Source organism: Typopeltis vanoorti, chromosome 6, assembly GCF_054136105.1.
Source record: "Typopeltis vanoorti isolate ZY-2024b chromosome 6, IOZ_Tvanoo_1.0, whole genome shotgun sequence".
Taxonomy (NCBI): Eukaryota; Metazoa; Arthropoda; class Arachnida; order Uropygi; family Thelyphonidae; genus Typopeltis; species Typopeltis vanoorti.
The window spans coordinates 87,880,551-87,897,637 of NC_143554.1; the positions used below are offsets into that span (position 1 = coordinate 87,880,551).

The 17,087-nt window shown below is 35.8% G+C and overlaps 1 protein-coding gene across 2 annotated transcripts in view; it reads left to right on the top strand.

Annotated features, from left to right (window-relative positions):
* LOC150105673 (uncharacterized) overlaps positions 1 to 17,087 on the top strand; it is a 211,184-nt gene that overhangs the window by 137,035 nt on the left and 57,062 nt on the right. For both annotated transcript variants that reach the window (XM_090394995.1, XM_090394994.1), the window contains exon 10: positions 16,204 to 16,263. In XM_090394995.1, the coding sequence (XP_090251121.1) occupies positions 16,204 to 16,263 (60 nt within the window). The remainder of the gene's footprint in view (positions 1 to 16,203; positions 16,264 to 17,087) is intronic.

Below are 17,087 nucleotides of genomic sequence, written 5' to 3' on the forward strand. Positions count from 1 at the left end.
TCTCTAGAGTGGAGAGTCCAGATTATGTAAAAAAAAAAAAAAATTTTTTTTTAAATAATCCTTAGCCTGGCCACCATAGTGGTGAACTTTAGGTTTACAACCTTTCATGGATGGGAGTCATATAAAAAATAAAAAAATCTCAGTATAATAATTATGTGTAATTTCTCTAAATATTTCCATTATTGTGGAATTACTTATTAATAAATCATTTTAATGTGATGGTAAACAATTCAAAATAGCAGAAAATGTGAAGTAGGAAATGTAATAATTCATCATTATCAAATTCCTGACATGTACCCTCAAGGGGTATACAGAATGTAATAATTAGATAACAATATTGATTGAAAGATTGATGCTCAAAGAGGAAATGAATGTGTGTGTGTGAATAGACAAGGAAATGGAATGAACTGGGATGTAGGGACAACAGTTGAATTTAAAGAAGGTTATGGGTAAGGAGAAAAAAATGGCTCAAGAAAGGTAAGGAGGAACGAGCTGTTATGTTTGTATATGAATACTAGAAATATCAGAAACCAGGGAAATGAAATGGTTGCATTGATTGAGCTCATTCATCCAAAAATTGTTGGAATAAGTGAGGCATAGTGGGATGAGCATGACATCATGATAGGAATAGAAATGGAAGGGTATGATATTTTTCCTAAAGGTAGAAAGGGGGAAAAAAATGGGAGGTGGATTATTGATGATAGAAAAAGAGTCATGTCCATACAAGGTAGAGATGCAAAAGAGGAAATAATGGCAGTGGTTTTGAAGCAGTATGGTGTGAGATAGAGGTGAATAGAATAAAATACTTAGATAAATGTTGCACACACACTGATATACTTAAATTTTGAAAGGGCTTTTGATAGATTACCACACGATAAGTTGATAGTCAAACAAGTTGTGTATGGAGAAAGCAATATCCCAGAAGAGGAAAGTCACTAGTGGTGCGCCTCAGAATTCTGTTTTAGGGCCATTGCTATTTAACCTGTATGCTAATGATATTGGGGAAGACTTGAATGTGAATATTCAGTTGTCTGCAGATGATGCAAAAATGGGAACAAATATGAGGACTGGAAGAGGTGCTCTGGCCTTTCAAAGACTTGAAATAGACTGAATAAATATGAATAGGAATGAGGATGCCAGTTCAATGTTGTGAAATGTAAGGTATTAAAGTTTGGAAAACATTTTGCATGGGATGTGGAATTTACTCTTGGTGAGGATATATGGTTGGAGGTGGAGAAAATAAGAGATCATGAGGTAATGATAAAAGACACTGATTAGGCCACATATGGACTACCATGCATGGTTTGGTCACCTCATTTTCAAAAGGATGAAGAGATATTCAGTGGTTAAATTCAGCCGGGGCTCTCCAGGACCCCAGCCCCGGAACTTTTTTATTCAACAGACAGCAATGGCAAGTTATTAAGACGTGGATACGATTGGTGCAGTATTAACAAAAAATAATGTGATGGAAAAGTAAAAGCAAGCCGACAATAACAGCATTTACTATATATATATATATATATATATATATTTCTTAGTTTTAACACGTTTACGAATTTTAACACGTTCGGTTGAATTTTATTTCTGCCTAGCGAACTCACACACACATCTAATTAATAACAATAGTTTTTAGTTAGATACTGTGTTTGTCAGTGCAGCATATGGTTTTGTTTGAGTCTATACAGCATAGTTTCTCTATGAGGGCACATGTGATTCATTCATTAGTGTCATTTTCATCCGAGTTGTCTCTAATTTGCCGGCCTGGTTGGCCGAGCAGTTAATGTATCCGCTCTCCAGCCAAAAGGCTGCAGGTTTGAATCCTACTGTGGGCATGGATGTTTGTGATTATCTGTGGAAGTACTAGTGGTGGTGGTGGTGACGGGTGGTAGATGGCATTGATGTAGTTATGGTTAGTTGCAATTGGTGGATTGAGTGGTGGAGAGAGATATAGAGTACGTGTCCTCCCTCGATGAGTCCTTGGACTCCCTGGAGGTGTCACATAATAATAATAATTGCATTATTTGTTGAGAATTATATTACACAGAGTGCTTGTACTTTATTCACTGACATAATAAAAGTACTTGTTTTTCTTGCCTCTGCAGTATAGTGGCTATTGGGGATTGCATTTTGTTTACTGCAGGAGCAAGTTACTATCGTCCCGACGTGAATGTGTTTAAGCTTTTTTTCATGTGCGAGGTATATATGTGAAAATTTTTAATTTTTTTTTTGAAAATAAAATCAGGGGTGCGAGTTATATGCGAGGGCCATATTCGAGTAAGTAGGGTATTTCAACTATGGAAAAGTACATTGGTACCTTCTTTAAACAGAAAAATAGCTCAGATGACAGTGATAATATAAAATGAGTTTGTAATGACAGTTTGTGTGTTAGTTTCTGAAGAAAAAGAGGTCTGTAACGAATCCACAGAAACACAGAATTCCCATCAGTTGCAATGCGATAATATTAATATGCTGAACAAAAGAAAAGATTTGCTGACTTGCTGGACGCTCGACCAGTGGATTGCATTCAAAGGTAAATATAATTGGTTATTTTATTATTATTATTATTATTAAGGGCAACTCCAAGGAGATGATAGACTCATCGAGTGGAGGCCCTAACATCATGTCAAGAACAACTATTCGACATTCACACAGTATCTATCGTACCTCGCCTTGAACTCATTCACAGTCATGGCACCCACAACCGACTCTGGCAGCTTATTTCACTCATTCACCGCTCTCCAAGTAAAAAACTTAGCTCTAACACCCTTGCTAACCACACTCTTGCCCAGCTTCCATGTATGGCACCTAGTCCTCCCACCACCAGTCCTATTCTCAAAAATATTTTCTGAATTAATCTTATAGAAACCCTTCAGTAATTTGAATGTGTCAATCATACACCCCTTTTCTGCCTATCAACCAATTTTTGCAACCCACAAATCTTCAACCTGTTCTCATAAGGTTCATTCCATAGATGTGCTATCATCTTGGTCACTCGTCTCTGGATCCTCTCCATCTCCTCCCCATCAAGAAGAAACCCTGGCGCACAGTAGTCTAGATGGGGTCTTATCAAGGCTTGATACAGAGGAACAATAGGTGCGACAAGTTTGCAACAAAAGCAAAAAACAGAATTTAAAGTTTCGGAATAAATGAGCCATGTTCTTGGCAAGAGCTCCCATTTTCCATTTTTCTATTATAATACGTGTTGCCAAATTTACGACCATATGTATCTCTGGGATATATTATATTTTTATTTTGAACAGGCTCCATTTCAATTAAAACAACTTGTAATTTTTCATCAATATTTCCCCATTCATCCGGATCTTCTAAATTTACAGATACTTACAATGTGTTAGTTTCGTGGTCAACTACAACTAAATCTTGTTGTAGTTGACTAAATCCTAACTATTTTTCACTTAAATCATGTTCAATTATCTTGTTCAATAGTTGCAATAGTACTTTCATGCAAACTGGATGATGTGCACGGTTCTTCGACTCTGATTTCTGATGTATCGAGTTGGTTACAATCTGCATCAGAATATTTTAATATTTTAACAAATTTATTAAGAGCCCCAGTTTGTTTCTTAATATCTGCTTCTTTCGCAGCATGACACTTACGATTTTGTGCACCGAATAACTTTTTTTTTAATTTTTGATTCCATTTCTATTTTATACCCACAAGAAATTATTACACAACACGACACAGAGACGAAATAATAGTCCGCACTGCGCTGCTGTCAGTAGCCTACTGAGATGTAACTATATATACAATACGACTGGTTAACTAGCAACAAATGTTTTGTATGAAAATTCGTTTCTGCACATGAAAACCGTTCACCGTTTCACTTTAGATAGATTGCATTAGCATTTAGCCTGCTCTAGCTGCAAAACTGTAAACGGCTGGCTGATCAAAGAGGCAGCAATATATTTTTTTTTTAAATTTTTATTCGGTGTATCCAGCCTTATTTATTTTAATATTAATCATTCTAAGAATTTTTTGTTTTTATGATAAAAATTTTGTTTCTTAAAAATTAACTTATGAATTGTTCCCTGGTGGCAGCGTCCCCATCGTAGCGGCACCCACATGCACCGCATGCTCGCTTCCGCCGGCCCTGTATATAGGGTAGATATATATATATATATATATATATATATATATGCAGTGTTTAATAAACTTTGAATTGTTTCAAATGTTTTTTTACTTCCAGTATAACTATAAAAAATGTATTTAAAAAAATTTGGTAAAGATTTGGAAAACCCATAGATGAGTTAAATATTTTCGTTGCTTATATGTTCGATTAATATGTTTTCACTTAGCATGGCATTTTCTCAGGATACACTAACTGTATGAAGTGTGAGATTCCTGTATATAAATCTTTGAAGAACCATTTATATTGAGAAGGAAAGTATGAGTAGAAGTGTTCAGGATATTAAGAATCTCAATACAAATAGAGATGTGTAACTGGAATGTGTAACTTATTGCCATATGTGTTAGAAGGAAGTGCAATAGAAATGGCATTACCCGAAACCAGTCTGTTTAATTGAAGTCTCAGCACTGGCAGGATTCCCAAAGGGATTGGAAATTAGCTGAGTTATAAAAGGATAATGATAAAGAAAAATATAAATCATCCAGTATCTCAGACAGGAATCTCAGGATACACTAACCTCATACAGTTAGTGTATCCTGAGAAAATGCCATGCTAAGTGAAAACATGTTAATCGAATATATGAGGTTATTGAAAAAGCAGGCTAAGGGTAGAACACATACATGAGTGTACAGGGGACATTATTATTTTTGTGGCATCTCCATGGATTCAAAAACTCATTGCAGAAGGCTCACTCTACCCATTGTTCATGTAATATGAACAATGGGTAGAGTGAGCCTATTGTTCATATAATATGATACTTATTATACCTCTCCTTGAACTCATTCGCTAGCAAAGCACTCGCATTTAATAACTTGCATGCGCCTATCAACTATTCTTTGAAGCTCACAGGTCCTATGGTGTAGCCATTTCCCTTAACTAATTATGCTCTCACTTTATTATAAAATGTGAGTAAATGACATATGCATGTTTCAACCCTAACAAATCATTCGTCCTAATCAAAATCAATCTGGATGCCCACATATCATTCATTGAATCATTTACAATCATTTTACTCAGCTTGCCTTTGTCAGCTGTTGCTATTTTTTTTCATCTTTCAACAATTCATTTTATTCTTCCGATAATCTGTTCCAAGCAGCAGCAACAATCATCTCTTTCTCTTGTTATACTTGTTTGCAAGTCTGTCATATCATAACTCTTTACACCTGGATAAGAAACTTGCCTTACTTGCACATCCAGCACAGTCATAACTTAAGAAACAACTGGAACAGACCATATTGGTCTGTTCCAGTTGTTTCTTAAGTTATGTATATTTTTGTATTATTGTATATTTTTGAGTGTGTTTCTTTTTGTACAATATTTGGATTGAGCGCCTGTAATCAGTAAAAATTTAAATTTTTTTTAATTTTATGTCTTTTCTCTTTCATATGATATTTCACATCCAAGATAATTATAAGTATTTACCTGTTCTATTATTTTATTATTATTAACTGTTTTACTTCTTGTCCACAAAATGGCATTGTTTTAGTTTTATTTATGGATAATTTCATTCCAAATCATTTTACTATAATGTTTAAACTGTACAGGGTGGTTCAAAATTCCACATACAAACTTTGAGAGGAGGCAGAGAACATCAAAATCAACCATATTCATATAGGAAAGCATGACCAGAAACAGGGTTGTTCAAAATTCCACGTACAAACTTTGAGAGGAGGTAGAGAACATCAAAATCAACCATATTCACATAGGAAAGCATGACCAGAAACGCCACTGGAAGAATTTGTGTCCCTGTACTAACAGGGACACAAAGATACTGAAATAACACAAGGCAGTAAGTAGTATAAAAAACTTTATTAGGCGTAACCAGCCTGGTTGGCCGGTTACGTCTAATTGCCAGCCTGGTTAGCGTATCTGCTCTCCAGCCAAAAGGCTGTCGGTTCAAATCCCACCGTGGGCATGGATGTTTGTGATTGTCTGTGAAAATACTAGTGGGGGTGGTTGGCAGTAGATGGCGTTGGTGTAGTTGCGGTTCGTTGCAGTGAATTGAGTGGTGGAGACAGAGTGCTATAGAGTAGGTGCCCTCCCTCAGTGAGTCTTTGGACTCCCTGGAGGTGTCAAATAATAATAGTAACGGAACAGTTCAATAATAGTTGGATACATAATATGGTAAGCAAAGTGCATGTCTGCCATCTCAGAATTCATAAAACGACGCATGTTCTTCGTATGACGTCGAAAGCTTGAAAGAAGCCTCAATTGCTCGCCTGGAGCACTGGCGAACAGCTTCACTTATCACTTTTGGATAGTTTCTGGTCATGCTTTCCTATGTAAATATGGTTGATTTTGATGTTCTCTACTTCCCCTCAAAGTTTGTATGTGGAATTTTGAACCACCCTGTATATTGGTCTAGTGAATTGTCTTCCTTATCTGATATTCATGATATTATTACCTGATCATTTGAGTATTTATAATAGTGTATTTATTTTGTTATTCTGGGAAATTTCTATACTGTTGTTATTTAATGTGTTCTATTGTATTAATATTATTATGACTCAGGCCTTCATGGAATCAAAAGACTCATCATGGAAGGCCCATCCTAGAAAACACAAAATTTGTCATACTACTCCTTGAACTCATTGACCGTTTGTGCTCTCACCACTCTATTAGGCAATGCATTCCACAGTTGAACCACCATTTAAGCAAAGAAACCACTCCTCACTCTCTTGCTCACAGCTTCCTTTCTAACTTATAGGGATATGGAACCTTGTCCTCACTCCTTCCCTGTTTCACCAAGTGAAGGTATTCTCCAGTGTCAACCTTGTAACTACCTCTCAACACTTTAAAAGTCTCAATCATATCACCTCTCCTTCTATCTACCAATCTCTGAAGTCTACATTCCCTCAGCCTATCTTCATAATACAGTCCTGATACAATGTTTATCTGCTTCTGCACCTTTCCCACAGTTAATTTATTTTCCCTTCAAATCCTGGGGACTAAATATGAGAACTCAAACTTGCACAATCCCTCTAGTACAAAAATGTGCTTCTCCAGGATGAAATACTTCTTCAAAAAGTGTCCATTGAACAACTCCACTATGTCCTTTGCATCAGTCATACTATTCTCATTTTTATCTAAAACAATGTTATTCTTCCACAGTCATTTCTCCTCCTACTGGCCACATAGCTAAAAAAATTCTCTAGGATTTTCTTTGGTTCTCAGGGCCAATCTCTTCTCATATTCCGGTTCTGCCTTCCTTACCATACTAGTTACTCTCCTGGCCAGAGTCTTATGTCCTTCATGCATCTGCTCTCCTTATATCTCTTTCTTACCTTCAGTTCCAGTTTGATATTGTTTGTCATCCACTGTACACCAAACTGTGTTCTCTTCTTCACTCAGTATGCAGCTTGCTATTGCTAATAAATATTCCTTCACAAGTTTCCAAGCACCAATGATATCTTGCTTTTCCAATTTCTCCCTTTATGGAACTGCCCCAAGTTGATACTTAAGACTATTATAATCACCTGCCTTATAACTCCACATACTTTTCTTTTTCTTTAATAAATTTAATTTAATCCTTTATCTAAGTGTGAGCAAACAAAGTTTGCACCTGAAAATATCTTCAGGACTGAGGAAAGGCAGTGCAACACCAGGCATTTTTAATCCTTTATCCAAGTGTGAGCAAACAAAGTTTGCACCTAAAAATATCTTCAGGACTGAGGAAAGGTAGTGCAACACCAGGCAACTTCAGGCTGAGGAAAGGTGTGCAACACCTTTCCTCAGTCCTGAAGATATTTTCAGGTGCAAACTTTGTTTGCTCACACTTGGATAAAGGATTAAACTAAATTTATTATAGTCTAACCAAGTGCAAAATAAACTTTCAACTTCCTTTCTCTTTGTTTCTCCTGCATGTCTATTCATCTTTCAAGTCAAAACTACATGGTCAGTTACTCTCTCCAACTGGAGACAGATGCCATCTCAGTTATAATCAGCTTTTCTGATGCTATGACCAAATCTAAAACTCTTGAACCTCGTGCTCCTTCTACTACATGTTGCCTAAGACATTTGTCCCTCAAGAATTCCAGAAATTCCATTCCCTTATTACTACATGCAGTTTCCTCTACCCTTGATTTTAACTACATTTATACTGTTGTAGTTAAAATCTCCCATAACAATCATTCTTCTTGCACTTGTGAAGCTCAATTGCCTAAACATCTCCTGCTCCTCATCCTCTATGCTCCCTGGCTTGTATCAACAACCCACTAAATATCCTGTCCTGTCCATCTCTACTTCACACCATATGTTTTCAAAACCATTAATGCCATTGTCCTCCAAATCCTCCACTCTGAGAGGACATAAGTCATCACTTATCATAAGCAGTACTCATCAGTGCATTTTCTATTCCTATCCTGTTGAAAAATACCGTACCCTGCTACTGCTATTCCTGTTAGTATATCGTCTTTTGCCAACAACGTCTCAGAGATCCCAATAATCTTTGGACAGGCTGATGCTATTGGTACCACCAATTAATTTCCTTTATTCCAGATACTCCTGGCATTAGTATAAAGAATCAAGACATTGTCACTGTTTCTAATACCTATCATTATCTTCTCCAGACTCCACTGGATTCAATATTACCCGATGTATTCCCTTTTCTCCCAAGCACCCATTTCCACAAGAGGCCATCTCTGCTACCATCCACCCTGATAATTCTAGTTTCCCTGCATTGATATACAAACTCATTCAGAGAACAGCATTCTCTCAAGATGCCTACGTCCTTTCTCATTCAAATGCAATCCATCTCTTGTATATAGTTTTCTGTCCTCAAATGCAATCCAAGCATCCACATATTTCAAGCCTCTCTTTTGACATATTCTGGTTATTAAACTCTTCATTATTAATTCTCTTCTCCTCAGCTCTGCATTATCATATCTGAGCAACACACTCTCTTCCCACTCTCAGTCTTCTTCCATACAATCTCTTGCAGTCTGATTCAAACTGCCTCTCAAGTCATTCGTGTCCAACATCACAATCATCTCATCCACCCCTTTCACCTCGCTTAATTGCCATAGCCCCACTTTCTATTGTTCCTCCAGGCAAACACTCCTCAGCCATTCTATCTTGCACACCATGGATCAATGAATCTCCATACATCACACCTCTTACCACTCTGTTCCTTCCTTTCTCAATATACAGGGTGTTCGGGATAAATTTGACAGTTTCGTAAGGAAAAAGAAAATCTTCTTTGTATCTATTAAATTTAATGAATTGACAAAAAAACATTACAGGCAGAGTTAATTACAATACTATCAACAAGATTTACTCAAAATAACCACCATTAGCATCGATCACAGCTTCAATTCTGCTTCGGAACCTCGAACAAGCTGATGCTACAGTCTCCCTGGGAAGGGCCGCAAAAACTGTTTTAATTTTATCCATTAACTGGGCTTTTGTATTACTGGAAGTGCGATTGGTGTCTTTTTCAACTGCGCCCCATACAAAATAATCCATGGGGTTAAGGTCTGGGGAGTTTGGAGGCCAAACATTTGGACTGGTGAAGTCGTAGAAATTTTCAGACAACCATTTTTGACTTTTCCCAGAGGTGTGGCAAGGGGCCGAATCCTGCTGCCATACATACGGCCTACCATTGGCTACCCTTGTTATCCAGGGCTTGACTACAGTTAGCAACTCCACGAACAAAGCCCGAATTCCAATGCCAGGGTTCTTCAACACCTGTTCCTGCAGATTTGCGAGGAATTCTGCTGTACGAACGCAATCAGATCGTCTGCTAGGGATCTTTCTTCTTGCTACATCCTCGTAGTCACCATTGCAAGTCTCTAGTTCATGCCTGATTGTTTTTACTGTATTCAGGGAGCATTGGGCAGCAGTCGTAATATCCTTATTTTGATGGCGGGCACGAATCATCATGATACAAGTTATTCTCTTCCATGATTCAGGTGGGTTCCAGCTATCCATCCTTTCTGACATCTTGTATATGAATGAAGAAGGGTCCAAACTTTTAAATGAAGAGAAGTGTGTGTTAATACATGTAACTTACGGAAAAATATAATTAATTATAAATATGTCAAATTTATCCCGAACACCCTGTATATATATATATATATATATATATATATATATATATATATAATTAATATAAATATTAAAAAGTGTTGGAGACAGAGGGCATCCTTGTCTTGCTCCTTGGTTTACAGATTGTTTTTCAGACATTTTTATCATTTATTTATATATTTCATTATCTTTGTATATATTCAATATTGCATGTAGTAAAATATTAGGTATATTTATTTATTCTTTGTAATATATCAAACAGTATATATCTTTTTACTTGTCAAATGCTTTTTCATAATCTTTAAACAAAAGATGAGTTTCTAAATTAAATTCTCTTCTTTTCTCTATAAGTAGTTTTAAATAAAAAGCTGCATATATTATACAGCATCTTTTCCTAAATCTATTTTGACATTCTAATAATATTTTTTCACTGTATATTTTAAATTTTTCATTAAGTATTCTACTATATATTTTGTTGCATGTATTCAATAAACTAATACCGCTGTAATTAACAGGTTTTTTATACTGTTTTTTTTAAATATAGTGTATTCCATTCTGTTGGTATTTGTCCATTTGTATATATTTTATCATCATCATCATCATCAAATTCCTGATATATACCCTCAAGGGGTGTACAGGATATGATAGTACTACATGAAAAATTACATCATTACTAACTTCCTATCTACAATTTTCCTCCAAATCAGTCTGTTACCTGTCAAGACTCCAACATTATCAAATCTTATATTTCTATCTTCTAAGGCACTTTTTACTATATCAATCCACCTATAGTATATATTTTAGTATATACAAATTTTTAGCAAATTTATACAGTTCAGAGTTTATCCCATCTTCTCCTGCTGATTTACCATTTCCTAATTTACTTGGTTGTCCTGTAATTCTTTCATTGTTATTATATCATTTAGAACATTTTTGTAAGTTTTTGGTGTAATTTTTTTTTATGTTAGTATAATCTGGCCAAAGATCTATAAAGTAATCCAATTCTTTTAAATTTTAGATATCCCTATTCCAGAACATTTAAACACTAAAAAACGCAACATCAAAAAGAAAAATAGAATACAAAGTACAGGGAAAACAGAAATAGCAGTTCACACCCTTGAACAGAAACATTCCCCACAAATCGACAAGGCCATAATAATAGACAGACAAGACAACGAAACAATGCTTAGAATATTGGAAACGATAGCCATAAAATGTGACAAAAACTCAATCAACATCCACTGACCCTACATAATCTCTGAGTGTTGGAAACTCCACAACATAAAAATTAGGTCATAACTTTGAACAATAGGTGATAACACAAGCACTTCAAAGGCAGAAACACCAAGCCGACATGACACATAGCCTACACTTATCCCAAGATGTTCCAACGATGACACATGGTCAAAATGGCTCGCACCCCGGCCCCATTAAAATTTTTTTTTAATTAAAAACATTTTTAATTAAAAAAAACCTGGGTTTTTTCAAATTAATTCTCTCTCTTTTCCAAAACCCCCCTTCCCTTTTAACAGCCCACTGCACATCGCAGAACGAAGACAACCAAAACAACAACATCCAAACAAGGTATATGCAAGTCTTCTTCCTCTATTGTCCTCCATATGTTTGTCTCTAAAACACATCTGTAATGCCCTAAGAATTCTTCAGTAAAAAGTCAATGACTTTAAAAAAGGGTCACTCCTAAATGAAAGCAGGCAAAATAGACGTAAAAATAATAAGTTTTAAATTTATTTCACAATTTATATTTGCAATTTCTTTTATTTGCATTCGTGTGCTTTAATATTTTATATGGATTCGGTCTTATTTTATATACTCGTATATCCTTTTCTAATATGTTACAAATTTTTCCCAGCTTCTCTGTGTCTCTTTCTGGTTTCTCTTTTGGTTATTACTCATTCAATTTCATCTTCCTGTTTTCTGTTACTTAACCGTCTTTTAAAGGCCAGCTTTTTATTTTCAATTATTGTTTTTATTTCATTGTCCCATATATGTAATTTTTTATTTTTGTAGTATTTTTCATTAGTCCCTAGACTTTCATACGCTGCTGATGTAATAGTTTCTTTTATATTATTTCATTCAATGTCTTCATTTTCTTGTATTTTTTCTAAATAGTTATTAATCCTCTTTTTGTATGAATTTCTTATACTGAAATCGTTTAGTGTCTTACTTTGTAATTAGATTTTGTTTCTCTCGTTTCTTTATTTTATTTTTTTGTATTTTTTGTAACCAATTTGGCGGAAACCTTGATTTTGCTTGCACTAAATAATACTCTGTATCTATTTCTAGCCCTCTCTTAACTTTAAGATCTAGGAACATGTTTATTGCTTTTTTATTTGCTATAAAGTAGTCTATTAGTGATTTTTGTCCTCTTGCACACCATGTAGATTTATGTGTATTTTTACCCCCCCCCTTTTTTTTTTCCTTTACTATATACAACCTTGCTACCTTTTCTACTTTTAAATTGTGTGCCATTATTAACAAAATATGTTGTCATATTATCAAAACACTAGAAAATTTGTTATGCTAAAAAAATCCACTTATTGTAATAAAAATATTGTACTTGGAAAGAAAGTTGTTCTGTTATTATATAGTGAAGTTAGTTCCAAGTTTCATAATTTTGAATCTGTGCATGCACTGTCATGCACAGATATGGTGTGTGGCATGATTAACAGGCTAGTATATCTGATAGAATGCTTATACAGGACAAGGAATGTAGAGACTACTGATTGTGAAATGTTTAGGCAAATTGGTTGGGCATGTAAAAAGAAGGTGATCCTGATGGGAGACTTTGATTACAGGAATATAGACTGTAAGGAGGAGATAGTGTATAGGAACAAGGAGAGCAAGTTTATAGAATTTCTGAGAGATAAATATCTTAAGCAGCATGTGACTAAAGCAACTAGAGGCTTTAATGTTTTGATTTGGTGATGACTTTACGAGATTGTTAATGAGGTGTTGACACTGCTGCCAGTTGGTGAGAGTGATCATGAGGTACTTGTTTGGGAAGTGGTGAGCAAGAAAAGGTTGCTGCTAAAAATGGATGTACATGGAAATATAAAGAAGGTGATTATTGGAAGCTCTGTAGTTAGTTAGCATCACTATTGGGAAGATGAGCTGAGCAGAAAAGATGTTGACAATGCATGGAAATTCACAATGCAGTATCTGACACAAGCAATGTATAATTGCTTACCAAGGTTTAAGGGAATAAATAGAGTAGGAATGAAATGGATGAGCAGTAAAATCAAGCAAGCTGTGTTGGAAAAGAAAATGCTATAGAGAAGATACAAGATAGTTGATAGTGATCGGATCCATGAAGAGTATAAAGCACTGGCTAGGAAGGTAAGGAGAAGGGTAAAGAAAGAAAAGGTGTAGTATGAGAGGAGATTGGCTGGTCAGGCTAAGGTTAACTCAAGGGAATTTTTCTGCTATATGGCAAGCAAGAGAAAGATTATGGCAGGTTGCCACCTGGATAGTTATGGCAGCAGAATAACAGTTGTGCAAAGGATATAGTGGAATTACTGAACTAGTACTTTATCAGTGTATACCATACTGGTGTAAATGATGCAGTGCAATATATGGAAGGGAGGCAAGCATTGGGAGAATTGGAAATGAAAGAATCAGAGGTGTATCAAGTGTTGATTGGGTTAGATGTTAATAAAGTTGTGGGAAATGGATGATCACCATGTATTCTTAAGGAATGTGCACAACAGTTAGCGTAACTCTCGACCTGGTTATTTAATGAAAGTTTTGCAGTGGGTATAGGGTTCCTAAGGAGTGAAAAGAAGGAAAATAGTAAGACTCCACAAGCATGGTTCTAGGACAAAAGTTTCCAATTATAGACCAGTCTGTATAACTGCAGTTGTAGTTAAGGTGCTGAAAAGATTGATTAGGAATAGAATACAAGATTGGGTTGATAGACATAGCATTCTTTATGATAGTTAGCACGGATTTGTAAAGGGTAGGTCTTGTTTCAGCAATTTATTTGCATTTTATTTGCATAAGGTAATAACGAGTGTGTTAGATAAGGGAAAATCACATACAGTGATCTAGAAAGTTTGTGAATATATTTCATGCAAAACTTTGTTTTGCTTACTTGGAAAAGGATTAAAACCAAGTATAAAATTTCTTGGTATCTTTAACGTACATATATAGTGATATTCTTGGACTTTGCAAAAGCATTTGATAGGTTACCATATGTTGGTAAGTTGAACAAGCTGCAGAGGATGGGAATAGCTAGTATATTGGTTAGATGGATCAGAAATTTGCTCTTTGAATGATACCAGAAATTTGTGTATGATGAAGCAGTGTCTCAAAAAAGGAGGGTAACCAGTGGCATGTCCCAGGGTTCTGTTCTTGCCCCCCCCCTGCTGTTTAACTTGTTCGTAAATGATATATCATGTGGACTAACTGGGGATCTTCAGTTATCTGCTGATGATGCAAAGTTGGGAAGAACTATAAGTTGCACTGCTGATATTAAATCCCTTCATGATTTGAATAGACTTTTTGCTTGGACAAAAGAGTGGGGTTGTAGTTTTAATATCAATAAGTGCAAGGTGTTGCATTTTGGAGTGCAGAAATATAAGGCTGTGTACTATATCGATGGTGCCGTACTGCAGGAAGTGGATGATATTAGAGATTTGGGAGTGATGGTTGATAGTAGACTGAAGTTTGCGGGGCATATTGCTAGTGTTGCTATGCTAAGAAGTACTCTTAACATGCAAGGATAAGGAAGTGATTGTGCACTGTATAAGGTACTAGTCAGACCACACTTAGACTATTGTGCTCAGATCTAGTCACCTAGTTTTCCATGTGATGTGGAGAGGATGGAGAGAGTTCAAAGATGAGTGACTAAGACAATATCAGGAGTTTGGAATGCTGACTATGGAGAGAGGTTGAAGAAATGTGGATTGCAGAGTTTGGTGGATAGGAGGAAGAGAGGTGATATGATAGTGACATTTAAGTTAGTGAAAGGATTTTATCAGATTAATCCAGAGGGGATTATAAAAAGAGCAGAAGGTGAGAGGGAAAGAACCAGAGGTCATTCCTGGAAGTTGTGTAAAAGTATGGTGAGGAGGGGTATGAGGAGCAGATTTTTTACATGGAAAACTGTCAGTGAATGGAACACATTCCAGAATGTGTTGTTAATTCAAGGAGTTTTAAAGATTTTAAGATTTGGTATGATAAATATGTTGTCAGTTGAATGAACCTCCCACAGTCTCCACGGAGGTGCAATAATAATAATAACGTCGACAGTTATAGGGACTGACTGGATTAATAGGCAACATGAATCTTGGGAAGCAGAGATTGAAGGCAGAGTATGCAGTTGGTGGGGAAGTCTTAAAGGAGACAAGGATCTAGGGTGATGGTAGACAAGGACCCGAAGTTTCAGGACACAATTCTAAAATTGTGATCCAGCACAGTGATGCAGAGAACATATGCAGAAATCACCTCACGTATTGTGTGCAGATTTGGTCGCCTGGTTTTCAAAAGGATGAAGAGATATTGGAAAGAATCAAGAGATGATTGACTAAGGTGGTTGCTGGTCTCTGTAATGTTGAGTATAAAGACAGATTGAACAAATGTAATTTGCAGAGTCTGGTGGATAGGAGGGACAGAGAATATGATTGACACATAAGCAGCTGGTAAGGGATTATTACTTGATTTAGGTGGATAATGTTTTTCATAGAATGGGAAGACAAGGGAGTACTTTTACTCCCTTGTCTTCCCATACAAGAACAATCCCTGGAAGCTGTATAAGCTTTCAGGGATTGTGGAAGGCATAAGTGGGGGGGGGGGATTTTGCATAGAGAGTGGTGGATGGTTGGAATGATGGCTGCTTGAAAGAGTTATGAGTTGTGAATGCATTTAAGGCTTGGTATGATAATGATAGTAATAATAATGAATCTCTCTCACTCTCAGATTATTTGTGTAGTTGTTTTTATAAAAGTTTTAATAATTTAAGGCAGAACTTATATATATCTAATGCTTTGAATTATATTTATTATTTATTTTTCAGATTCTTGTAAATGCTATATCACAATGTAAAGAAAATAAACCAAAGGTGCATTTGAAACAGGTTAGTAAAATGTGTTATTAATGGTATGGCTGTTTTGCTTTCCCTTTATGAGGATGAGAAGGGCAAGATAACCAGAAAGTGTTAATGAATAGATTCTACCAGTTTATGAACATAATACAGACTATAAATAAATGAAAGAGAACACTTTCTTGGAGTCTGAGGACCCGATTAACAATATCGTTTATACAATAGTTATCATACTTCTTAAATTCACTCACTATAAAAGTACTCATGACTCCCTTTGGCTCCATTCTTTTCATTCCCCACTCTCCAAGATAAAACTAGTCTTCATGTCCTTGATAAATACTGTTAAATAACTTACAAGAGGTCTTCACGCTTTTCTTATATTAAAAAATTTCATTTATGATCAATCTTAAAAAATGCCACTAGTAACTCCCATCTTCTCTTTTGTATTAGACTCAATGACCTGGATAAGTAATAACCACAGAAAAGCAACCTGGCTTCTAGAAACCTGATACTGCATATGATAAGACAGTTCATTTCATATCTGCATTATCTGCTACGGCTATAAATTGTGTGTGTTCTTCTGGCTTGTTTTGCAAGATGAAAAACCTGAGTTTCCAGGAGGAAAAACCCTGCCACTTCCAGCTATCTCACCTTTGGTTGAAAAGTTGTGATAAAGTTTCTTCATGTCCTACAAGGGATTCAGATCCAGGTCTTTCCAACTAAAGGACTTTGTTTATACCAACTGAGCTATGGAGGCTCTTGTAACTTCTAATTTCTATTTTAAATTTTCTATCATAATTATAAGACTCCATAGCTCTGTTGGATTAGACGAGCCCTTTAGTTGGGAAGATCCAGGT